General features: G+C 50.9%; 1 protein-coding gene across 1 annotated transcript; it reads right to left on the bottom strand.

The window, feature by feature from the left end:
• Nucleotides 1-747: 747 nt before the first annotated feature.
• Nucleotides 748-20439, bottom strand: LOC137323204 (protein starmaker-like). Its single transcript, XM_067986713.1, has 8 exons — nucleotides 20344-20439; nucleotides 18433-18666; nucleotides 17206-17469; nucleotides 16616-16765; nucleotides 15506-15757; nucleotides 7129-7236; nucleotides 5230-5406; nucleotides 748-903 (listed from the first exon to the last, which is right to left on the bottom strand). Exons 1-8 carry the CDS (start codon nucleotides 20437-20439, stop codon nucleotides 748-750), a joined length of 1437 nt encoding a protein of 478 aa, XP_067842814.1.
• Nucleotides 20440-25519: the final 5080 nt, after the last annotated feature.

The following is a 25519-nucleotide window of genomic DNA, read 5'->3' as shown; positions in this document are numbered from 1 at the left end:
CTCCTCATCATCATCATCATTAGATGAAGCCTCCTCCTCCTCCTCCTCCTCCTCCTCATCATCATCATCATAATCATCAGATGGTGCTTCCTCCGACTCCTCCTTCTCCTCCACCTCCTCCTCCTCCTACTCCTCCTCCTCCTCATCATCATCATTAGATGGTGCCTCCTCCCCCTCCTCCTCCTCCTCCTCATCATCATCATCAGATGGGGCCTCCACCTCCTCGTCCTCATCATCATCTTCATCAGATGGGGCCTCGTGCTCCTCCTCCTCATAATCATCATCATCGTCCTCATTATCAGATGGGTCCTCCTCCTCCTCCGCCTCCTCATCGTCATCATCATCATCATCATGATCAGATCGGGCCTCCTCCTCCTCCTCCTCATCATCATCATCTTCATCAGATGGGGCCTCCTCCTCCTCTTCCTCCTCCTCTTCCTCATCATCATCTTCATCTTCATAAAATCGGGCCTTCTCCTCCTGCTCCTCCTCCTCCTCATCATCATCATCCTCATTATCAGATGGGCCCTCCTCCTCCTCCTACTCCTCCTCATCATCATCATCAGATGGGCCCTCCTCCTCCTCCGCCTCATCATCATCTTCATCATCAGATGAGGCCTCCTCCTCATCATCTTCATTATCATCATCATCATCAGATGGGGCCTCCTCCTCCTTCTCTTCTTCCTCCTCCTCCTCATCATCATCAACATCATCATTATCGGCTGAGGCCTCAACCTCCTCATCCTTCTACTCCTCCTCCTCCTCCTCCTCCTCATCATCAACATCAGATGGTGCCTTCTTCTCCGCCTCCTCCTCCCCCTCCTGCTCCTCCTCATCATCATCATCAGATGGGGCCTCCTCCTCCTCATACTCATCATCATATGGAGCCACCTCCTTCTCCTCCTCCTCATCCTCATCATCATCATCTTCATCATCATCAGATCGGGCCTCCTCCTCCTCCTCCTCCTCCTCATCCTCCTCCTCCTCATCATCATCATCAGATGGGGCCTCCACCTCCTCGTCCTCATCATCATCTTCATCAGATGGGGCCTCGTGCTCCTCCTCCTCATAATCATCATCATCATCCTCTTTATCAGATGGGTCCTCCTCCTCCTCCGCCTCCTCATCGTCATCATCATCATCATCATCATCAGACCGGGCCTCCTCCTCCTCCTCATCATCATCATCTTCATTAGATGGGGCCTCCTCCTCCTCTTCCTCCTCCTCCTCATCATCATCATCTTCATCTTCATAAGATCGGGCCTTCTCCTCCTCCTCCTCCTCCTCATCATCATCATCATCATCATCAGATGGGTCCTCCTCCTCCTCCTCCTCCTCCGCCTCATCATCATCTTCATCATCAGATGAGGCCTCCACCTCATCATCTTCATTATCATCATCATCATCAGATGGGGCCTCCTCCTCCTTCTCTTCTTCCTCCTCCTCCTCATCATCATCAACATCATCATTCTCGGCTGGGGCCTCAACCTCCTCATCCTCCTCCTCCTCCTCCTCCTCCTCCTCCTCATCATCATCAATATCAGATGGTGCCTTCTTCTCCGCCTCCTCCTCCCCCTCCTCCTCCTCCTCCTCATCATCATCAGATGGGGCCTCCTCCTCCTCCTCATACCCATCATCATATGGAGCCACCTCCTTCTCCTCCTCCTCCTCCTCATCATCATCATCTTCATCATCATCAGATCGGGCCTCCTCCTCCTCCTCCTCCTCTTCATCATCATCATCATCAGATGGGGCCTCCTCCTACTCCTCCTCCTCATCATCATCAGATGGGGCCTCCTCCTCCGCCTCCTCCTGATAATCATCAGCATATGGGGCCTTCTCCTTCTCCTCCTCCCCCTCCTCATCAACATCATCTTCATCATCATCAGATCGGGCCTCCTCCTCCTCCTCCTCATCATCATCATAATCATCAGATGGTGCTTCCTCCTACTCCTCCTTCTCCTCCACCTCCTCCTCCTCCTACTCCTCCTCCTCATCATCATCATCATTAGATGGTGCCTCCTCCCCCTCCTACTCCTCCTCCTCCTCCTCCTCCTCATCATCATCATCATCAGATGGGGCCTCCACCTCCTCGTCCTCATCATCATCTTCATCAGATGGGGCCTCGTGCTCCTCCTCCTCATAATCATCATCATCATGCTCATTATCAGATGCTTCCTCCTCCTCCTCCGCCTCCTCATCGTCATCATCATCATCATCATCATCAGATCGGACCTCCTCCTCATCCTCCTCCTCATCATCATCTTCATCAGATGGGGCCTCCTCCTCCTCCTCCTCATCATCATCATCATCTTCATCTTCATAAGATCGGGCCTTCTCCTCCTCCTCCTCCTCCTCCTCCTCCTCATCATCATCATCATCAGATGGGTCCTCCTCCTCCTCCTCATCGTCATCATCATCATCATCATCATCATTATCATCAGATGAAGCCTTCTCCTCCTCCTACTCCTTCTCAGCATCATCATCATCATCATCATCATCATCAGATGGGGCATCCTCCTCCTCCACCTCCTCATCATCATCATTAGATAAGGCCTCCTCCTCCTCCTCCTCCTCCTCCTCCTCATCATCATCATCATATGGGTCCGCCTCATCCTCCTCATCGTCATCATCATCATCATCATCATCATAAGATGAAGCCTCCTCCTCCTCCTTCACAGCATCATCATCATCATCATCATCATCATCATCATCATCAGATGGGGCATCCTCCTCCTCCTCCTCCTCATCATCATCATCATCAGATGGGGCCTCCTCCGCCTCCTCCTCATCATCATCATCATTTGGGGCCTCCTCCTTCTCCTCCTCCTCCTCCTCATCATCAACCTCATCATCATCAGTTCGGGCCTCCTCCTCCACATTCTCCTCCTTCTCCTCCTCCTCATCATCATCAGATGTGGCCCCCACCTCCTCCTCATCATCATCATCGTCATCAGATGGGGCCTCCTCCTCCTCCTCATCATCATTATCATCCTCATTATCAGATGGGGCCTCCTCCTCCTCATCATCATCATCAGATGGGGCCTCCTCCTCCTCCTCATACTCATCATCATATGGAGCCACCTCCTTCTCCTCCTCCTCCTCCTCATCATCATCATCTTCATCATCATCAGATCGGGACTCCTCCTCCTCCTCCTCCTCATCCTCCTCCTCATCATCATCATCATTGGATGGGGCCTCCACCTCCTCGTCCTCATCATCATCTTCATCAGATGGGGCCTCGTGCTCCTCCTCCTCATAATCATTATCATCATCCTCATTATCAGATGGTTCCTCCTCCTCCTCCGCCTCCTCATCGTCATCATCATCATCATCATCATCAGATCGGGCCTCCTCCTCCTTCTCCTCATCATCATCTTCATCAGATGAGGCCTCCTCCTCCTCTTCCTCCTCCTCCTCATCATCATCATCTTCATCTTCATAAGATCGGGACTTCTCCTCCTCCTCCTCCTCCTCCTCCTCCTCCTCCTCCTCCTCCTCATCATCATCATCAGATGGGTCCTCCTCCTCCTCCTCCTCCTCCTCATCATCATCATCATCATCATCAGATGGGGCATCCTCCTCCTCCTCCTGCTCCTCCTCCTCCTCCTCATCATCATCATTAGATGAAGCCTCCTCCTCCTCCTCCTCCTCATCATCTTCATCATCCTCATTATCAGATGGGCACTTCTCCTCCTCCTACTCATCCTCATCATCATCATCAGATGTGGCATCCTCCTCCTCCTCCGCCTCATCATCATCTTCATCATCAGATGAGGCCTCCTCCTCATCTTCTTCATTATCATCATCATCATCAGATGGGGCCTCCTCCTCCTTCTCTTCTTCCTCCTCCTCCTCCTCATCATCAACATCATCATTATCGGCTGGGGCCTCAACCTCCTCATCCTCCTCCTCCTCCTCCTCCTCCTCCTCATCATCAACATCAGATGGTGCCTTCTTCTCCGCCTCCTCCTCCCCCTCCTCCTCCTCCTCATCATCATCATCAGATGGGGCCTCCTCCTCCTCCTCATACTCATCATCATATGGAGTCACCTCCTTCTCCTCCTCCTCCTCCTCATCATCATCATCTTCATCATCATCAGATCGGGCCTCCTCCTCCTCCTCCTCCTCATCCTCCTCCTCCTCATCATCATCATCATCATCAGATGGGGCATCCTCCTCCTCCTGCTCCTCCTCCTCATCATCATCATCATCATTAGATGAAGCCTCCTCCTCCTCCTCCTCCTCCTCCTCATCATCATCATCATAATCATCAGATGGTGCTTCCTCCTACTCCTCCTTCTCCTCCACCTCCTCCTCCTCCTACTCCTCCTCCTCCTCATCATCATCATTAGATGGTGCCTCCTCCCCCTCCTCCTCCTCCTCATCATCATCATCATCAGATGGGGCCTCCACCTCCTCGTCCTCATCATCATCTTCATCAGATGGGGCCTCGTGATCCTCCTCCTCATAATCATCATCATCGTCCTCATTATCAGATGGGTCCTCCTCCTCCTCCGCCTCCTCATCGTCATCATCATCATCATCATGATCAGATCGGGCCTCCTCCTCCTCCTCATCATCATCATCTTCATCAGATGGGGCCTTCTCCTCCTCATACTCATCATCATATGGAGCCACCTCCTTCTCCTCCTCCTCATCCTCATCATCATCATCTTCATCATCATCAGATCGGGCCTCCTCCTCCTCCTCCTCCTCCTCATCCTCCTCCTCCTCATCATCATCATCAGATGGGGCCTCCACCTCCTCGTCCTCATCATCATCTTCATCAGATGGGGCCTCGTGCTCCTCCTCCTCATAATCATCATCATCATCCTCTTTATCAGATGGGTCCTCCTCCTCCTCCGCCTCCTCATCGTCATCATCATCATCATCATGATCAGATCGGGCCTCCTCCTCCTCCTCATCATCATCATCTTCATCTTCATTAGATGGGGCCTCCTCCTCCTCCTCCTCCTCCTCCTCCTCCTCATCATCATCATCCTCATTATCAGATGGGCCCTCCTCCTCCTCCTACTCCTCCTCATCATCATCATCAGATGGGCCCTCCTCCTCCTCCGCCTCATCATCATCTTCATCATCAGATGAGGCCTCCACCTCATCATCTTCATTATCATCATCATCATCAGATGGGGCCTCCTCCTCCTTCTCTTCTTCCTCCTCCTCCTCATCATCATCAACATCATCATTATCGGCTGGGGCCTCAACCTCCTCATCCTCCTCCTCCTCCTCCTCCTCCTCCTCCTCATCATCAATATCAGATGGTGCCTTCTTCTCCGCCTCCTCCTCCCCCTCCTCCTCCTCCTCATCATCATCATCAGATGGGGCCCCCTCCTCCTCCTCATACTCATCATCATATGGAGCCACCTCCTTCTCCTCCTCCTCCTCCTCATCATCATCATCTTCATCATCATCAGATCGGGCCTCCTCCTCCTCCTCCTCCTCTTCATCATCATCATCATCAGATGGGGCCTCCTCCTACTCCTCCTCCTCCTCATCATCAGATGGGGCCTCCTCCTCCGCCTCCTCCTGATAATCATCAGCATATGGGGCCTTCTCCTTCTCCTCCTCCCCCTCCTCATCAACATCATCTTCATCATCATCAGATCGGGCCTCCTCCTCCTCCTCCTCATCATCATCATAATCATCAGATGGTGCTTCCTCCTACTCCTCCTTCTCCTCCACCTCCTCCTCCTCCTACTCCTCCTCCTCATCATCATCATCATTAGATGGTGCCTCCTCCCCCTCCTACTCCTCCTCCTCCTCCTCCTCCTCATCATCATCATCATCAGATGGGGCCTCCACCTCCTCGTCCTCATCATCATCTTCATCAGATGGGGCCTCGTGCTCCTCCTCCTCATAATCATCATCATCATGCTCATTATCAGATGCTTCCTCCTCCTCCTCCGCCTCCTCATCGTCATCATGATCATCATCATCATCAGATCGGGCCTCCTCCTCCTCATCATCATCTTCATCAGATGGGGCCTCCTCCTCCTCCTCCTCCTCATCATCATCATCATCATCATCTTCATCTTCATAAGATCGGGCCTTCTCCTCCTCCTCCTCCTCCTCCTCCTCCTCATCATCATCATCATCATCATCATCAGATGGGTCCTCCTCCTCCTCCTCATCGTCATCATCATCATCATCATCATCATTATCATCAGATGAAGCCTTCTCCTCCTCCTACTCCTTCTCAGCATCATCATCATGATCATCATCATCATCAGATGGGGCATCCTCCTCCTCCACCTCCTCATCATCATCATTAGATAAGGCCTCCTCCTCCTCCTCCTCCTCCTCCTCATCATCATCATCATATGGGTCCGCCTCCTCCTCCTCATCGTCATCATCATCATCATCATCATCATCATCAGATGAAGCCTCCTCCTCCTCCTTCACAGCATCATCATCATCATCATCATCATCATCATCATCATCATCATCAGATGGGGCATCCTCCTCCTCCTCCTCCTCCTCCTCCTCATCATCATCATCAGATGGGGCCTCCTCCAACACCTCCTCCTCATAATCATCATCATCAACCTAATCATCAACAGTTCGGGCCTCCTCCTCCACATTCTCCTCCTTCTCCTCCTCCTCATCATCATCAGATGTGGCCCCCACCTCCTCCTCATCATCATCATCGTCATCAGATGGGGCCTCCTCCTCCTCATCATCATCATTATCATCCTCATTATCAGATGGGGCCTCCTCCTCATCATCATCATCATCAGATGGGGCCTCCTCCTCCTCCTCCTCTTCCTCCTCCTCATCATCATCATCTTCATCAGATGGGGCCTCCTCCTCCTCCTCCTCCTCATCATCATCATCCTCATTATCAGATTGGGCCTCCTCCTCCTCCTACTCATCATCATCATCATATGGGGCATCCTCCTCCTCCTCCTCATCATCATCATCATCATCATGAGATGGGGCATCCTCCTCCTCCTCCTGCTCCTCCTCCTCCTCCTCATCATCATCATTAGATGAAGCCTCCAACTCCTCCTCCTCCTCCTCATCATCATCCTCCTCATTATCAGATGGGGCCTCCTCCTCCACCACCTCCTCATCATCATCATCAGAAGCAGCATCCTCCTCCACCTCCTCCTCCTCATCATCTTCATCATCAGATGAGACCTCCTCCTCATCATCTTCATTATCATCAGCATCATCAGACGGGGCCTCCTCCTCCTCCTTCTCTTCTTCCTCCTCCTCATCATCATCATCAACATCATCATCATCGGCTGGGGCCTCAACCTCCTCATCATCCTCCTCCTCCTCCTCCTCCTCCTCATCATCATCATCAGATTGGGCCTTCTTCTCCTCCTCCTCCTCCCCCTCCTCCTCCTCATCATCATCATCATCACATGGGGCCTCCTCCTCCTCCTCCTCCTCATCATCATCATCATCATTAGATGAAGCCTCCTCCTCCTCCTCCTCATCATCATCATCATCATCATCATCATCCTCTTTATCAGATGGGGCCTCCTCCTCCTCCTCATCATCATCATCAGGTGCGGCATCCTCCTCCACCTCCTCCACCTCATCATCGTCATCATCAGATGAGGCCTCCTCATCATCATCTTCTTTATCATCATCATCATCAGATGCGGCCTCCTCCTCCTCCACCTCCTCCTACTCCTCCTCCTCATCATCATCATCAGATGCGGCCTCCTCCTCCTCCTCCTCCTCATCATCATCACCAGATGAGGCCTCCTCCTCCTCCTCCTCCTCCTCCTCATCATCATCATCATCATTAGATGAAGCCTCCTCCTCCTCCTCCTCATCATCATCATCATCATCATCATCATCCTCTTTATCAGATGGGGCCTCCTCCTCCTCCTCATCATCATCACCAGATGAGGCCTCCTCCTCCTCCTCCTCCTCCTCCTCATCATCATCATCATCATCTTCATGATGGGGCCTCCTTCTCCTCCTACTCCTACTCCTCCGCCTCCTCTTCATCATCATCTTCATCAGATGGGGCCTCCTCCTCCTCCTCCTCCTCCTCCTCATCATCATCATCATCCTCATTATCAGATGGGGCCTCCTCCTCCTCCTACTCATCATCATCCTCCTCCTCCACCTCCTCCTCCTCCTCCTCCTCATCATCATCATCATCAGATGGGGCATCTTCCTCCTCCTCCTGCACCTCGACCTCATCATCATCATCATCATTAGATGAGGCCTCCTCCTCCTCCTCCTCCTCCTCCTCCTCATCATCATCATCCTCATTATCAGATGGTGCCTCCTCCTCCTCCTCCTCATCTTCATCATCATCATCAGAGGCGGCATCCTCCTCCACCTCCTCCTCCTCATCATCTTCATCATCAGATGAGGCCTCCTCCTCATCATCTTCATTATCATCATCATCATCAGATTGGGCCTCCTCCTCCTCCTTCTCTTCTTCATCCTCCTCATCATCATCATCAACATCATCATTATCGGCTGGGGCCTCAACCTCCTCAACCTCCTCATCATCCTCCTCCTCCTCATCATCATCATCATCATCGGATGGGGCCTCCTCCTCCTCATCATCATGCTCCTCCTGCTCCTCCTCATCAGTGTGCTGAGAGTTCGGTACGTGTGGGAGTTTGGTAAAGTGGGGGAAGGAGGTGCTGCTTTGCCTTGCTTTTCCTGCAGAGCGGTAGTGGACCTGAGAGCGGTGAGCGGCTGGAGAGAGCGAGACCAGAGCGGGGATAAAAACAGCGCGGAGAGAGCGAGAGTCCAGTCGGTGAGCGGCGGTAAAGAGCGAGACCAGAGCGGAGATATAAACAGCGCGGAGAGAGCGAGAGTCCAGTCGGTGAGCGGCGGGAGAGAGCGAGACCAGAGCGGGGATATAAACAGCGCGGAGAGAGCGAGACCAGAGCTCACTCTGAGAGCGAGACTCTGAGACCAGCGGCAGAGTTCGGGGTGACGTCACCAGTCAGAAAGTGACGCGGCACAGGGGAGGCAGCTGATTGGTGAGTAGGTTCAGGTGAGTATTTCTACCATTTTACTGTAAGTAAAGTAATAAGAAAGGGAAGATCTGCAGGTTTTATAGCAGATAGTGTTTTTTTTAGTGAACCTAGGTCCCTAGTATAGTTAACATTTTCTAATTTCAACGTAATTTAAAAGGGGTAACTAAGCTATGGCAAGTCATGGCAGCAGACCTCGCACCCGTGATATGCTCCTCCTGCAAGATGTGGGAAGTCATGGACACTACCAGTGTCCCTGCTGACCATGTGTGCGGGAAGTGTGTCCACCTGCAGCTACTGACCGATCGTATCTCGGAGCTGGAGCTGCGGGTGGACTCACTGTGGAGCATCCGCGATGCAGAGAAACTCGTGGATAGCACGTTTAGCGAGTTGGTCACACCGCAGGTAAAGGGTATACAGGCAGGAAGTGAATGGGTGACCACCAGGAAGAGTAAGAGATGCAGGCAGGTAGTGCAGGGGTCCCCTGTGGCCATCCCCCTCTCAAACAGATATGCCACTTTGGATGCTGTTGGGGGGGATGACTTATCAGGGGAAGGCAGCAGCAGCCAACTTCCTGGCACCACGGGTAGCTCTGCTGCACAGGCTGGGAGGAAAAAGAGTGGCAGAGCTATAGTGATAGGGGACTCAATTGTAAGGGGAATAGACAGGCGTTTCTGCGGCCGCAACCGAGACTCCAGGATGGTGTGTTGCCTCCCTGGTGCAAGGATCAAGGATGTCTCGGAGCGGCTACAGAACATTTTGGAGGGGGAGGGCGAACAGCCAGCTGTCGTGGTGCACATAGGCACCAACGATATAGGTAAAAAAGGGGATGAGGTCCTAAAAGCAGAATATAGGGAGTTAGGAGGTAAATTAAAAAATAGGACCTCAAAGGTAGTAATCTCAGGACTGCTGCCAGTGCCACGTGCTAGTCAGAGTAGAAATAGGAGGATATTTCAAATGAATACGTGGCTAGAGGAATGGTGCAAGGGGGAGGGATTCAAATTCCTGGGACACTGGAAACGGTTCTGGGGGAGGTGGGACCAGTACAAACCGGATGGTCTGCACCTGGGCAGGGCCGGGACCGCTGTCCTAGGAGGAGTGTTTGCTAGTGCTGTTGGGGAGGGTTTAAACTAAAGTGGCAGGGGTTTGGGAACCTGAGCAGGGAGAGAGAGGAAAGCGTAACAGGAAGGGACAGAAGGTATGGAGTAATAGGTAAAGTGTTAAAAAAGGAAAAAGCAGGAACTAAGCGTCACAAAACAGATTTGAAAGTTCTTTATCTGAATGCACGTAGCATTCGTAATAAAATGGACGAGTTAACGGCACAAATAACTACGTATGGGTATGATCTTGTGGCCATTACAGAAACATGGCTGCAGGGTGACAACGACTGGGAATTAAATATGCCAGGGTATTTAACAATCAGGAAGGACAGGCAGGAAGGAAGGGGAGGTGGGGTGGCTATGTTAATAAAGGAAGGAATCACTGTAATACAGAGAAATGATATTGGGACAAAGCATCAAGATAATGAAACAGTTTGGGTGGAGATAAGGAATAATAAGGGAAAAAAAACATTAGTGGGCGTAGTATATAGGCCTCCTAATAGTTGCAACTCTGCTGGAAGAAGTATTAATCAGGAGATAGTCGGGGCATGTAATAAGGGAACAGCCATAATTATGGGGGATTTTAATTATCATATTAACTGGACAAATCAAATTGGGCAGAGCAGCCTTGAGGACGAGTTCATTGAGTGCATCAGGGATGGATTTCTTGAGCAGTATGTAACTGATCCTACAAGGGGGCAGGCAACCTTGGACCTGGTCCTGTGTAATGAGTCAGGATTAATTAATAATGTCCTAGTTAAGGATCCCCTTGGAACGAGCGACCACAACATGGTTGAATTCCATATCCAATTAGAGGGTGAGAAGGTTGATTCTCAAACAAGCGTACTGAGCTTGAATAAAGGAGACTATGATGGTATGAGAGCGGAATTGATTAAAGTGGACTGGGAAAATAGATTAAAGGGTAAGACGGTACATGAGCAGTGGTGTTCATTTAGGGAGTTATTTTACAACTTTCAAAATAAATATATTCCACTGAGGAAAAAAGGGTGTAAAAGAAATGACAGCCATCCGTGGCTAAGTAAAGAAATCAAGGATAGTATCCGACTAAAAACAAGGACATATAAGGTAGCCAAACTTAGTGGGAGGATAGAAGATTGGGAATTCTTCAAAAGACAGCAAAAAGTAACTAAAGGATTGATTAAGAAAGGGAAGTTAGATTATGAAAAGAAATTAGCAAAAAATATAAAAACAGATATCAAGAGTTTCTATAGTTATATAAAAAGAAAAAGGGTGGCTAAGGCAAACATAGGTCCCTTAGAGGATGAGACCGGGAAATTAATGGTGGGAAACATGGAGATGGCAAAAATGCTGAACAAATATTTTGTTTCAGTCTTTACAGTAGAGGACACTAAGAATATCCCAACACTGGACAAACAGGGGACTCTCGGGGGGGAGGAGCTAAATACGATTAAAATCACTCAGGAGATGGTACTCAGTAAAATAATGGGACTCAAGGCGGATAAATCCCCTGGACCTGATGGCTTCCATCCTAGGGTCTTGAGGGAAGTGGCAGTAGGGATTGTGGATGCTTTGGTGATAGTTTTCCAAAATTCCCTGGACTCAGGAGAGGTCCCGGCAGATTGGAAAACTGCTAATGTAACACCGTTATTTAAAAAGGGTAGTAGGCAGAAGGCTGGAAATTATAGGCCAGTTAGCTTAACATCTGTGGTGGGTAAAATTTTGGAGTCTATTATTAAGGAGACAGTAACGGAACATTTAGATAAGCATAATTTAATAGGACAAAGTCAGCATGGCTTTATGAAGGGGAAGTCATGTCTGACAAATTTGCTTGAGTTCTTCGAGGATATAACGTATAGGGTGGATAAAGGGGAACCAGTGGACATAGTGTATTTAGACTTCCAGAAGGCATTCGACAAGGTGCCACATAAAAGATTATTACGTAAGATAAAAAATCACGGGATTGGGGGTAATATTCTGGCATGGGTGGAGGATTGGTTATCGAACAGGAAGCAGAGAGTTGGGATAAATGGTTCATTTTCGGACTGGCAACCAGTAACCAGTGGTGTACCACAGGGGTCGGTGCTGGGTCCCCAACTCTTTACAATCTATATTAACGATTTGGAGGAGGGGACCGAGTGCAACATATCAAAATTTGCAGATGATACAAAGATGGGAGGGAAAGTAGAGAGTGAGGAGGACATAAAAAACCTGCAAGGGGATATAGACAGGCTGGGTGAGTGGGCGGAGATTTGGCAGATGCAATATAATATTGGAAAATGTGAGGTTATGCACTTTGGCAGGAAAAATCAGAGAGCAAATTATTTTCTTAATGGCGAGAGACTGGAAAGTACTGCAGTGCAAAGGGATCTGGGGGTCCTAGTGCAAGAAAATCTAAAGTTGGTATGCAGGTGCAGCAGGTGATCAAGAAAGCCAACGGAATGTTGGCTTTTATTGCGAGGGGGATAGAATATAAAAACAAGGAGGTATTGCTGCAGTTATATAAGGTATTGGTGAGACCGCACCTGGAATACTGCATACAGTTTTGGTCTCCATACTTAAGAAAAGACATACTTGCTCTCGAGGCAGTACAAAGAAGGTTCACTCGGTTAATCCCGGGGATGAGGGGGCGGACATATGAGGAGAGGTTGAGTAGATTGGGACTCTACTCATTGGAGTTCAGAAGAATGAGAGGCGATCTTATTGAAACATATAACATTGTGAAGGGTCTTGATCGGGTGGATGCAGTAAGGATGTTCCCAAAGATGGGTGAAACTAGAACTAGGGGGCATAATCTTAGAATAAGGGGCTGCTCTTTCAAAACTGAGATGAGGAGAAACTTCTTCACTCAGAGGGTAGTAGGTCTGTGGAATTTGCTGCCCCAGGAAGCTGTGGAAGCTACATCATTCAATAAATTTAAAACAGAAATAGACAGTTTCCTAGAAGTAAAGGGAATTAGGGGTTATGGGGAGCGGGCAGGAAATTGGACATGAAGCTGAGTTCGGATCGGTCAATGCCCTGTGGGTGGCGGAGAGGGCCCAGGGGCTATGTGGCCGGGTCCTGCTCCGACTTCTTGTGTTCTTTAGATTTGTGGTTGGGATCAGATCAGCCATGATCTTATTGAATGGCGGAGCAGGCTCGAGGGGCCGATTGGCCTACTCCTGCTCCAATTTCTTATGTTCTTATGTTCTTATGTGCATCATCATCATCAGATGGGGCCAACTCCTCCTCCTCCTCCCCCTCCTCCTCATCATCATCATCTTCATTAGATGGGACCTCCTCCTCCTGCTCCTCCTCCTCATCATCATCATCATCCTCATTATCAGAGGGGGCCTCCTTCTCCTCCTCCTCCTCATCATCATCATCAGATGGGTCCTCCTCCTCCTCCTCCTCCTCATCATCATCATCATATCGGGCCTCCTCCACCTCATCGTCATCATCATCATCATCATCATCATCATCGTCATCAGATGAAGCCTCCTCCTCCTCCTACTCCTTCACAACATCATCATCATCATCATCATCATCAAATGGGGCATCCTCCTCCTCCTCCTCCTCCTCCTCCTCATCATCGTCATCATCATGAGATGAAGCGTCCTCCTCCTCCTCCTTCTCAGCGTCATCATCAACATCATCATCAGATGGGGACTCCTCCTCCTCCTCCTCCTCATAATCATCAGCATATGGGGCCTCCTCCTTCTCCTCCTCCTCCTCCTCATCATCATCATCTTCATCATCATAAGATCGGGCATTCTCCTCCTCCTCCTCCTCCTCATCATCATCATCATCATCATCCTCATTATCAGATGGGGCCTCCTCCTCCTCCTCCTCCTCCTCATCATCATCATCTTCATCATCCTCATGATCAGATGGGGCCTCCTCCTCCTCCTCCTCCTCATCATCATCTTCATCATCATAAGATCGGGCCTTCTACTCCTCCTCATCGACATCATCATCATCATCATCATCATCATCATCAGATGGGGCATCCTCCACCTCCACCTCCTCCTCATCAGCATTAGATGAGGCCTCCTCCTACTCCTCCTCATCATCATCATCATATGGGTCCGCCTCCTCCTCCTCATCGTCATCATCATCATCATCATCATCATCATCATCATCAGATGAAGCCTCCTCCTCCTCCTTCACAGCATCATCATCATCATCATCATCATCATCATCATCATCATCAGATGGGGCATCCTCCTCCTCCTCCTCCTCCTCATCATCATCATATGGGGCCTCCTCCTCCACCTCCTCCTCATAATCATCATCATTTGGAGCCTCCTCCTTCTCCTCCTCCTCCTCCTCATCATCATCAACTTCATCATCATCAGTTCGAGCCTCCTCCTCCTCCTCCTCCTCATCATCATCATCAGATGGGGCCTCCTCCCCCTCCTCCTCCTCCTCCTCCTCATCATCATCAGATGGGTACTCCTCCTCCTCCTCCTCCTCCTTCTCATCATCATCATCATCATCATCATCAGATTGGGCCTCCTTCTCCTCCTACTCCTCCGCCTCCTCTTCATCATCATCATCATCAGATGGGGCCTCCACCTCCTCCTCATCATCATCATCTTCATCAGATGGGGCCTCCTCCTCGTCCTCCTCCTCCTCATCATCATCCTCATTATCAGATGGGGCCTCCTCCTCCTACTACTCATCATCATCGTCATATGGGGCCTCCTCCTCCTCCTCCTCCTCCTCCTCATCATCATCATCATGACATGGGGCATCCTCCTCCTCCTCCTGCTCCTCCTCCTCCTCCTCATCATCATCATTAGATGAATCCTCCACCTCCTCCTCCCCCTCCTCCTCATCATCATCCTCCTCATTATCAGAAGGGGCCTCATCCACCTCCTCCTCATCATCATCATCATCCGATGCAGCATCCACCTCCACCTCCTCCTCATCATCATCTTCATCATCAGATGACTCCTCCTCCTCATCATCTTCATTATCATCATCATCAGACGGGGCCTCCTCCTCCTCCTTCTCTTCTTCCTCCTCATCCTCATCATCATCATCAACATCATCATTATCGGCTGCGGCCTCAACCTCCTCATCCTCCTCCTCCTCCTCTTCCTGCTCCTCCTCCGCCTCCTCATCAACATCAGATGGGGCCTTCTTCTCCTCCTCCTCCTCCTCCTCCACATCATCATCATCATCATCATCAGATGGGGCATCCTCCTCCTCCTCCTGCTCCTCCTCCTCCTCATCATCATCATCATTAGATGAAGCCTCCTCCTCCTCCTCCTCCGCATCATCATCATCATCATCATCCTCATTATCAGATGGGGCCTCCTCCTCCTCCTCCTCCTCCTCCTCATCATCATCATCAGATTCGGCATCCTCCTCCTCCTTCGCCTCATCATCATCTTCATCATCAGATGAGGCTTCCTCCTCATCTTCTTCATTATCATCATCATCATCAGATGGGGCCTCCTCCTCCTCCTTCTCTTCTTCCTCCTCCTCCTCATCATCATCAAAATCATCATTATCGGCTGGGGCCTCAACCTCCTCATCATCCTCCTCCTCCTCCTCCTCCTCCTCCTCATCAACATCAGATGGTGCCTTCTTCTCCGCCTCCTCCTCCCCCTCCTCTTCCTCCTCCTCATCATCATCATCAGATGGGGCCTCCTCCTCCTCCTCATACTCATCATCATATGGAGCCACCTCCTTCTCCTCCTCCTCCTCCTCATCATCATCATCTTCATCATCATCAGATCGGGCCTCCTCCTCCACCTCCTCCTCCTCATCATCATCATCAGATGGGGCCTCCTCCTACTCCTCCTCCTCCTCATCATCATCAGATGGGGCCTCCTCCTCCTCCTGATAATCATCAGCATATGGGGCCTTCTCCTTCTCCTCCTCCCCCTCCTCATCAACATCATCTTCATCATCATCAGATCGGGCCTCCTCCTCCTCCTCCTCCTCATCATCATAATCATCAGATGGTGATTCCTCCTACTCCTCCTTCTCCTCCACCTCCTCCTCCTCCTACTCCTCCTCCTCCTCATCATCATCATTAGATGGTGCCTCCTCCCCCTCCTACTCCTCCTCCTCCTCCTCCTCATCATCATCATCAGATGGGGCCTCCACCTCCTCGTCCTCATCATCATCTTCATCAGATGGGGCCTCGTGTTCCTCCTCCTCATAATCATCATCATCATCCTCATTATCAGATGAGTCCTCCTCCTCCTCCGCCTCCTCATCGTCATCATCATCATCATCTTCATCAGATGGGGCCTCCTCCTCCTCTTCCTCCTCCTCCTCATCATCATCATCTTCATCTTCATAAGATCGGGCCTTCTCCTCCTCCTCCTCCTCCTCCTCCTCCTCCTCCTCCTCATCATCATCATCATCATCAGATGGGTCCTCCTCCTCCTCCTCCTCCTCCTCCTCATCATCATCATCAGATGGGGCATCCCCCTCCTCCTCCTGCTCCTCCTCCTCATCATCATCATCATCATTAGATGAAGACTCCTCCTCCTCCTCCTCCTCATCATCATCATCATCCTCATTATCAGATGGGCCCTCCTCCTCATCCACCTCCTCCTCCTCATCATCATCATCCGATGCAGCATCCACCTCTACCTCCTCCTCATCATCATCTTCATCATCAGATGACTCCTCCTCCTCATCATCTTCATTATCATCATCATCATCAGACGGGGCCTCCTCCTCCTCCTTCTCTTCTTCCTCCCGTCCTCATCATCATCATCAACATCATCATTATAGGCTGTGGCCTCAACCTCCTCATCCTCCTCCTCCTCCTCTTCCTGCTCCTCCTCCACCTCCTCATCAACATCAGATGGGGCCTTCTTCTCCTCCTCCTCCTCCTCCTCCTCCACATCATCATCATCATCATCATCAGATGGGGCATCCTCCTCCTCCTCCTGCTCCTCCTCCTCCTCATCATCATCATCATTAGATGAAGCCTCCTCCTCCTCCTCCTCCGCATCATCATCATCATCATCATCCTCATTATCAGATGGGGCCTCCTCCTCCTCCTCCTCCTCCTCATCATCATCATCATCAGATTCGGCATCCTCCTCCTCCTCCGCCTCATCATCATCTTCATCATCAGATGAGGCCTCCTCCTCATCATCTTCATTATCATCATCATCATCAGATGGGGCCTCCTCCTCCTCCTTCTCTTCTTCCTCCTCCTCCTCATCATCATCAAAATCATCATTATCGGCTGGGGCCTCAACCTCCTCATCCTCCTCCTCCTCCTCCTCCTCCTCCTCCTCCTCCTCCTCCTCATCAACATCAGATGGAGCCTTCTTCTCCGCCTCCTCCTCCCCCTCCTCCTCCTCCTCCACATCATCATCATCAGATGGGGCCTCCTCCTCCTCCTCATACTCATCATCATATGGAGCCACCTCCTTCTCCTCCTCCTCCTCCTCATCATCATCATCTTCATCATCATCAGATCGGGCCTCCTCCTCCACCTCCTCCTCCTCATCATCATCATCAGATGGGGCCTCCTCCTACTCCTCCTCCTCATCATCATCATCAGAAGAGGCCTCCTCCTCCTCCTGATAATCATCAGCATATGGGGCCTTCTCCTTCTCCTCCTCCCCCTCCTCATCAACATCATCTTCATCATCATCAGATCGGGCCTCCTCCTCCTCCTCCTCCTCATCATCATAATCATCAGATGGTGCTTCCTCCTACTCCTCCTTCTCCTCCACCTCATCCTCCTCCTACTCCTCCTCCTCCTCATCATCATCATTAGATGGTGCCTCCTCCCCCTCCTACTCCTCCTCCTCCTCCTCCTCATCATCATCATCAGATGGGGCCTCCACCTCCTCGTCCTCATCATCATCTTCATCAGATGGGGCCTCGTGTTCCTCCTCCTCATAATCATCATCATCATCCTCATTATCAGATGAGTCCTCCTCCTCCTCCGCCTCCTCATCGTCATCATCATCATCATCTTCATCAGATGGGGCCTCCTCCTCTTCCTCCTCCTCCTCATCATCATCATCTTCATCTTCATAAGATCGGGCCTTCTCCTCCTCCTCCTCCTCCTCCTCCTCCTCCTCATCATCATCATCATCAGATGGGTCCTCCTCCTCCTCCTCATCATCATCATCATCAGATGGGGCATCCCCCTCCTCCTCCTGCTCCTCCTCCTCATCATCATCATTATCATTAGATGAAGACTCCTCCTCCTCCTCCTCATCATCATCATCATCATCCTCATTATCAGATGGGCCCTCCTCCTCCTCCTCCTCCTCCTCATCATCATCATCAGATGCGGCATCCTCCTCCTCCTCCGCCTCATCATCATCTTCATCATCAGATGGGGCCTCCTCCTCCTCCTTCTCTTCTTCCTCCATCTCCTCATCATCATCAACATCATCATTATCGGCTGGGGCCTCAACCTCCTCATCCTCCTCCTCCTCATCATCATCATCATCAACATCAGATGGTGCCTTCTTCTCTGCCTCCTCCTCCCCCTCCTCCTCCTCCTCATCATCATCATCAGATGGGGCCTCCTCCTCCTCCTCATACTCATCATCATATGGAGCCACCTCCTTCTCCTCCTCCTCCTCCTCATCATCATCATCTTCATCATCATCAGATCGGGCCTCCTCCTCGTACTCCTCCTCATTATCATCATCAGATGGGGCCTCCTCCTACTCCTCCTCCTCCTCATCATCATCAGATGGGGCCTCCTCCTCCGCCTCCTCCTGATAATCATCAGCATATGGGGCCTTCTCCTTCTCCTCCTCCCCCTCCTCATCAACATCATCTTCATCATCATCAGATCGGGCCTCCTCCTCCTCCTCCTCCTCATCATCATCATAATCATCAGATGGTGCTTCCTCCTACTCCTCCTTCTCCTCCACCTCCTCCTCCTACTACTCCTCCTCCTCCTCATCATCATCATTAGATGGTGCCTCCTCCCCCTCCTACTCCTCCTCCTCCTCCTCCTCATCATCATCATCAGATGGGGCCTCCACCTCCTCGTCCTCATCATCATCTTCATCAGATGGGGCCTCGTGCTCCTCCTCCTCATAATCATCATCATCATCCTCATTATCAGATGGGTCCTCCTCCTCCTCCGCCTCCTCATCGTCATCATCATCATCATCATCATCAGATCGGGCCTCCTCCTCCTCCTCCTCCTCCTCATCATCATCATCTTCATCAGATGGGGCCTCCTCCTGCTCCTCCTCCTCCTCCTCATCATCATCATCATCTTCATCTTCATATGATCGGGCCTTCTCCTCCTCCTCCTCCTCCTCCTCCTCCTCCTCATCATCATCATCATCATCATCATCAGATGGGTCCTCCTCCTCCTCCTCATCGTCATCATCATCATCATCATCATTATCATCAGATGAAGCCTTCTCCTCCTCCTACTCCTTCTCAGCATCATCATCATCATCATCATCATCATCAGATGGGGCATCCTCCTCCTCCACCTCCTCATCATCATCATTAGTTAAGGCCTCCTCCTCCACCTCCTCCTCCTCTTCATCATCATCATCATCATCATCATCATCATATGGGTCCGCCTCCTCCTCCTCATCGTCATCATCATCATCATCATCATCATCATCAGATGAAGCATCCTCCTCCTCCTTCACAGCATCATCATCATCATCATCATCATCATCATCAGATGGGGCATCCTCCTCCTCCTCCTCCTCCTCATCATCATCATCATTTGGGGCCTCCTCCTTCTCCTCCTCCTCCTCATCATCATCATCAACTTCATCATCATCAGTTCGGTCCTCCTCCTCCACATTCTCCTCCTTCTCCTCCTCCTCATCATCATCAGATGTGGCCCCCACCTCCTCCTCCTCATCATCATCTTCATCAGATGGGGCCTCCTCCTCATCATCATCATCCTCATTATCAGATGGGGCCTCCTCCTCCTCATCATCATCATCAGATGGGTACTCCTCCTCCTCCTCCTCTTCCTCCTCCTCCTCATCATCATCTTCATCAGATGGGGCCTCCTCCTCCTCATCATCATCATCATCATCATCCTCATTATCAGATTGGGCCTCCTCCTCCTCCTACTCATCATCATCATCATATGGGGCATCCTCCTCCTCCTCCTCCTCATCATCATCATCATCATCATGAGATGGGGCATCCTCCTCCTCCTCCTGCTCCTCCTCCTCCTCATCATCATCATCATTAGATGAAGCATCCACCTCCTCCTCCTCCTCCTCATCATCATCCTCCTCATTATCAGATGGGGCCTCCTCCTCCTCCTCATCATCATCATCAGATGCGGCATCCTCCTCCACCTCCTCCACCTCATCATCTTCATCATCGGATGAGGCCTCCTCATCATCATCTTCTTTATCATCATCATCATCAGATGCGGCCTCCTCCTCCTCCATTTCTTCTTCCTCCTCCTCATCATCATCATCATCATGAGATGGGGCATCCTCCTCCTCCTCCTGCTCCTCCTCCTCCTCATCATCATCATCATTAGATGAAGCCTCCACCTCCTCTTCCTCCTCCTCATCATCCTCCTCCTCATTATCAGATGGGGCCTCCTCCTCCTCCACCTCCTCATCATCATCATCAGATGCGGCATCCTCCACCACCTCCTCCTCCTCATCATCTTCATCATCAGATGAGTCCTCCTCCTCATCATCTTCATTATCATCAGCATCATCAGACGGGGCCTCCTCCTCCTCCTTCTCTTCTTCCTCCTCCTCATCATCATCATCAACATCATCATCATCGGCTGGGGCCTCAACCTCCTCATCATCCTCCTCCTCCTCCTCCTCCTCCTCATCATCATCATCAGATGGGGCCTTCTTCTCCTCCTCCTCCTCCCCCTCCTCCTCCTCCTCATCATCATCATCACATGGGGCCTCCTCCTCCTCCTCCTCCTCCTCATCATCATCATCATTAGATGAAGCCTCCTCCTCCTCCTCATCATCATCATCATCATCCTCATTATCAGATGGGGCCTCCTCCTCCTCCTCCTCCTCATCATCAGATGCGGCATCCTCCTCCACCTCCTCCACCTCATCATCATCATCATCAGATGCGGCCTCCTCCTCCTCCATCTCTTCTTCCTCCTCCTCATCATCATCATCAACATCATCATTATCGGCTGGGGCCTCAACCTCCTCATCATCCTCCTCCTCCTCCTCCTCCTCCTAATCATCATCATCAGATGGGGCCTCCTACTTCTTATCCTCATACTCATCATCATATGGAGCCACCTCCTTCTCCTCCTCCTCCTCCTCATCATCATCATCTTCATCATCATCAGATGGTGCTTCCTCCTACTCCTCCTTCTCCTCCACCTCCTCCTCCTCCTACTCCTCCTCCTCCTCATCATCATCATTAGATGGTGCCTCCTCCCCCTCCTACTCCTACTCCTCCTCCTCCTCCTCATCATCATCATCATCATCATCAGATGGTGCCTCCACCTCCTCGTCCTCATCATCATCTTCATCAGATGGGGCCTCGTGCTCCTCCTCCTCCTCATCATCATCATCTTCATCATCATCAGATGGTGCTTCCTCCTACTCCTCCTTCTCCTCCACCTCCTCCTCCTCCTACTCCTCCTCCTCCTCCTCAACATCATTAGATGGTGCCTCCTCCCCCTCCCACTCCTACTCCTCCTCCTCCTCCTCCTCCTCCTCATCATCATCATATGGGGCCTCCTCCGCCTCCTCATCGTCATCATCATCATCATCATCATCATCATCATCATCATCATCATCAGATGAAGCCTCCTCCTCCTCCTCCACCTCCTCCTCCTCCTCTACCTCCTCCTACTCCTTCTCCTCATCATCATCACCAGATGAGGCCTCCTCCTCCTCCTCCTCCTCCTCCACCTCCTCCTCATCATCATCATCATCATGTGGGGCCTCCTTCTCCTCCTCCTCCTCATCATCATCATCATCTTCAGATGGGGCCTCCTTCTCCTCCTACTCCTACTCCTCCACCTCCTCTTCATCATCATCTTCATCAAATGGGGCCTCCTCCTCCTCCTCCTCCTCCTCCTCCTCATCATCATCATCATCCTCATTATCAGATGGGGCCTCCTCCTCCTCCTACTCATCATCATCATCATATCGGGCCTCCTCCTCCTCCTCCTCCTCCTCCTCATCATCATCATCATCATCAGATGGGGCATCTTCCTCCTCCTCCTGCACCTCGACCTCATCATCATCATCATCATTAGATGAGGCCTCCTCCTCCTCCTCCTCCTCCTCATCATCATCATCATCATCCTCATTACCAGATGGGGCCTCCTCCTCCTCCTCCTCCTCATCATCATCATCAGATGCGGCATCCTCCTCCACCTCCTCCTCCTCATCATCTTCATCATCAGATGAGGCCTCCTCCTCATCATCTTCATTATCATCATCATTATCAGATTGGGCCTCCTCCTCCTCCTTCTCTTCTTCCTCCTCCTCATCATCACCATCAACATCATCATTATCGGCTGGGGCCTCAACCTCCTCAACCTCCTCATCATCCTCCTCCTCCTCCTCCTCCTCCTCCTCATCATCATCGGATGGAGCCTCCTCCTCCTCATCATCATGCTCCTCCTCCTCATCATCATCATCATCATCAGATGGGGCCAACTCCTCCTCCTCCTCCCCCTCCTCCTCATCATCATCTTCATTCGATGGGGCCTCCTCCTCGTGCTCCTCCTCCTCATCATCATCATCATCCTCATTATCAGAGGGGGCCTCCTTCTCCTCCTCCTCCTCCTCATCATCATCAGATGGGTCCTCCTCCTCCTCCTCCTCCTCCTCCTCCTCATCATCATCATCATATGGGGCCTCCTCCACCTCATCGTCATCATCATCATCATCATCATCATCATCGTCATCAGATGAAGCCTCCTCCTCCTCCTACTCCTTCACAACATCATCATCATCATCATCATCATCATCAAATGGGGCATCCTCCTCCTCCTCCTCCTCCTCCTCATCATCATCATCATCATCATCATGAGATGAAGCCTCCTCCTCCTCCTCCTTCTCAGCGTCATCATCAACATCATCATCAGATGGGGACTCCTCCTCCTCCTCCTCATAATCATCAGCATATGGGGCCTCCTCCTTCTCCTCCTCCTCCTCCTCATCATCATCATCTTCATCATCATAAGATCGGGCCTTCTCCTCCTCCTCCTCCTCCTCATCATCATCATCATCATCATCATCATCATCATCCTCATTATCAGATGGGGCCTCCTCCTCCTCCTCCTCCTCCTCATCATCATCATCTTCATCATCCTCATTATCAGATGGGGCCTCCTCCTCCTCCTCATCATCATCATCATCTTCATCATCATCATCAGATGGGGCCTCCACCTCCTCGTCCTCATCATCATCTTCATCAGATGGGGCCTCGTGCTCCTCCTCCTCATAATCATCATCATCATCCTCATTATCAGATGGGTCCTCCTCCTCCTCCGCCTCCTCATCGTCATCATCATCATCATCATCATCAGATCGGGACTCCTCCTCCTCCTCATCATCATCATCTTCATCAGATGGGGCCTCCTCCTCCTCTTCCTCCTCCTCCTCATCATCATCATCTTCATCTTCATAAGATCGGGCCTTCTCCTCCTCCTCCTCCTCCTCCTCCTCATCATCATCATCATCATCATCATCATCATCATCAGATGGGTCCTCCTCCTCCTCCTCCTCCTCCTCCTCCTCCTCATCATCATCATCATCAGATGGGGCATCCTCCTCCTCCTCCTGCTCCTCCTCCTCCTCCTCATCATCATCATTAGATGAAGCCTCCTCCTCATCATCATCATTCTCATTATCAGATGGGCCCTCCTCCTCCTCCTACTCGTCCTCATCATCATCATCAGATGCGGCATCCTCCTCATCATCTTCATTATCATCATCATCATCAGATGGGGCCTCCTCCTCCTTCTCTTCTTCCTCCTCCTCCTCATCATCATCAACATCATCATTATCGGCTGGGGCCTCAACCTCCTCATCCTCCTCCTCCTCCTCCTCCTCCTCATCATCATCATCAACATCAGATGGTGCCTTCTTCTCCGCCTCTTCCTCCCCCTCCTCCTCCTCCTCATACTCATCATCATATGGAGCCACCTCCTTCTCCTCCTCCTCCTCCTCATCATCATCATCATCAGATCGGGCCTCCTCCTCCTCCTTCTCCTTCTCCTCCTCCTCCTCCTCATCATCATCATCTTCATCTTCATCAGATCGGGCCTCCTCCTCCTCCTTCTCCTCCTCCTCCTACTCCTCCTCATCATCATCATCAGATGGGGCCAACTCCTCCTCCTCCTCCCCCTCCTCCTCATCTTCATCATCTTCATTAGATGGGGCCTCCTTCTCCTGCTCCTCCTCCTCCTCATCATCATCATCCTCATTATCAGAGGGGGCCTCCTTCTCCTCCTCCTCCTCATCATCATCTTCAGATGGGTCCTCCTCCTCCTCCTCCTCCTCATCATCATCATCATATGGGGCCTCCTCCACCTCATCGTCGTCATCATCATCATCATCATCATCATCGTCATCAGATGAAGCCTCATCCTCCTCCTACTCCTTCACAACATCATCATCATCATCATCATCATCAAATGGAGCATCCTCCTCCTCCTCCTCCTCCTCCTCATCATCATCATCATCATCATGAGATGAAGCCTCCTCCTCCTCCTCCTTCTCAGCGTCATCATCAACATCATCATCAGATGGGGACTCCTCCTCCTCCTCCTCCTCCTCATAATCATCAGCATAATGGGCCTCCTCCTTCTCCTCCTCCTCCTCCTCCTCATCATCATCTTCATCATCATAAGACCGGGCCTTCTCCTCCGCCTCCTCCTCCTCCTCCTCCTCCTCATCATCATCATCATCATCATCCTCATTATCAGATGGGGCCTCCTCCTCCTCCTCCTCCTCATCATCTTCATCATCCTCATTATCAGATGGGGCCTCCTCCTCCTCCTCCTCCTCATCATCATCTTCATCATCATAAGATCGGGCCTTCTACTCCTCCTCCTCCTCCTCCTCCTCCTCCTCATCATCATCATCATCATCAGATGGGTCCTCCTCCTCCTCCTCATCGACATCATCATCATCATCATCATCATCATCAGATGAAGCCTTCTCCTCCTCCTACTCCTTCTCAGCATCATCATCATCATCATCATCAGATGGGGCCTCCACCTCCTCGTCCTCATCATCATCTTCATCAGATGGGGCCTCGTGCTCCTCCTCCTCATAATCATCATCATCATCATCATCCTCATTATCAGATGGGTCCTCCTCCTCCTCCGCCTCCTCATCGTCATCATCATCATCATCATCATCATCAGATCCGGCCTCCTCCTCCTCCTCATCATCATCATCTTCATCAGATGGGGCCTCGTCCTCCTCATCCTCCTCCTCCTCCTCATCATCATCATCATCTTCATAAGATCGGGCCTTCTCCTCCTCCTCCTCCTCATCATCATCATCA

The sequence above is a fragment of the Heptranchias perlo genome, chromosome 6 (genome assembly GCF_035084215.1).
Source record: "Heptranchias perlo isolate sHepPer1 chromosome 6, sHepPer1.hap1, whole genome shotgun sequence".
NCBI lineage: Eukaryota > Metazoa > Chordata > Chondrichthyes > Hexanchiformes > Hexanchidae > Heptranchias > Heptranchias perlo.
The sequence above is the reverse complement of the archived record's forward strand: the minus strand, read 5'-3'. Positions and strand labels throughout refer to the sequence as shown.

Bases quoted from the DNA above. Each gene is read 5' to 3' on its own strand.
- LOC137323204 (XM_067986713.1), bottom strand. From the start codon at position 20,439: ATGGAGGAGGAGGAGGCCGCATCTGATGATGATGATGATAAAGAAGAT. The intron at 16,766-17,205 runs GCCCCATCTGAT...TGAGGACGGGAG, and splicing joins AAGAGAAGGAGGAGGAGGAG to GAAGAAGAGAAGGAGGAGGA. The intron at 904-5,229 runs GTTGAGGCCCCA...GAGGATGAGGAG, and splicing joins AGGAGGAGGAGGATGAGGAG to GAGGAGAAGGAGGTGGCTCC.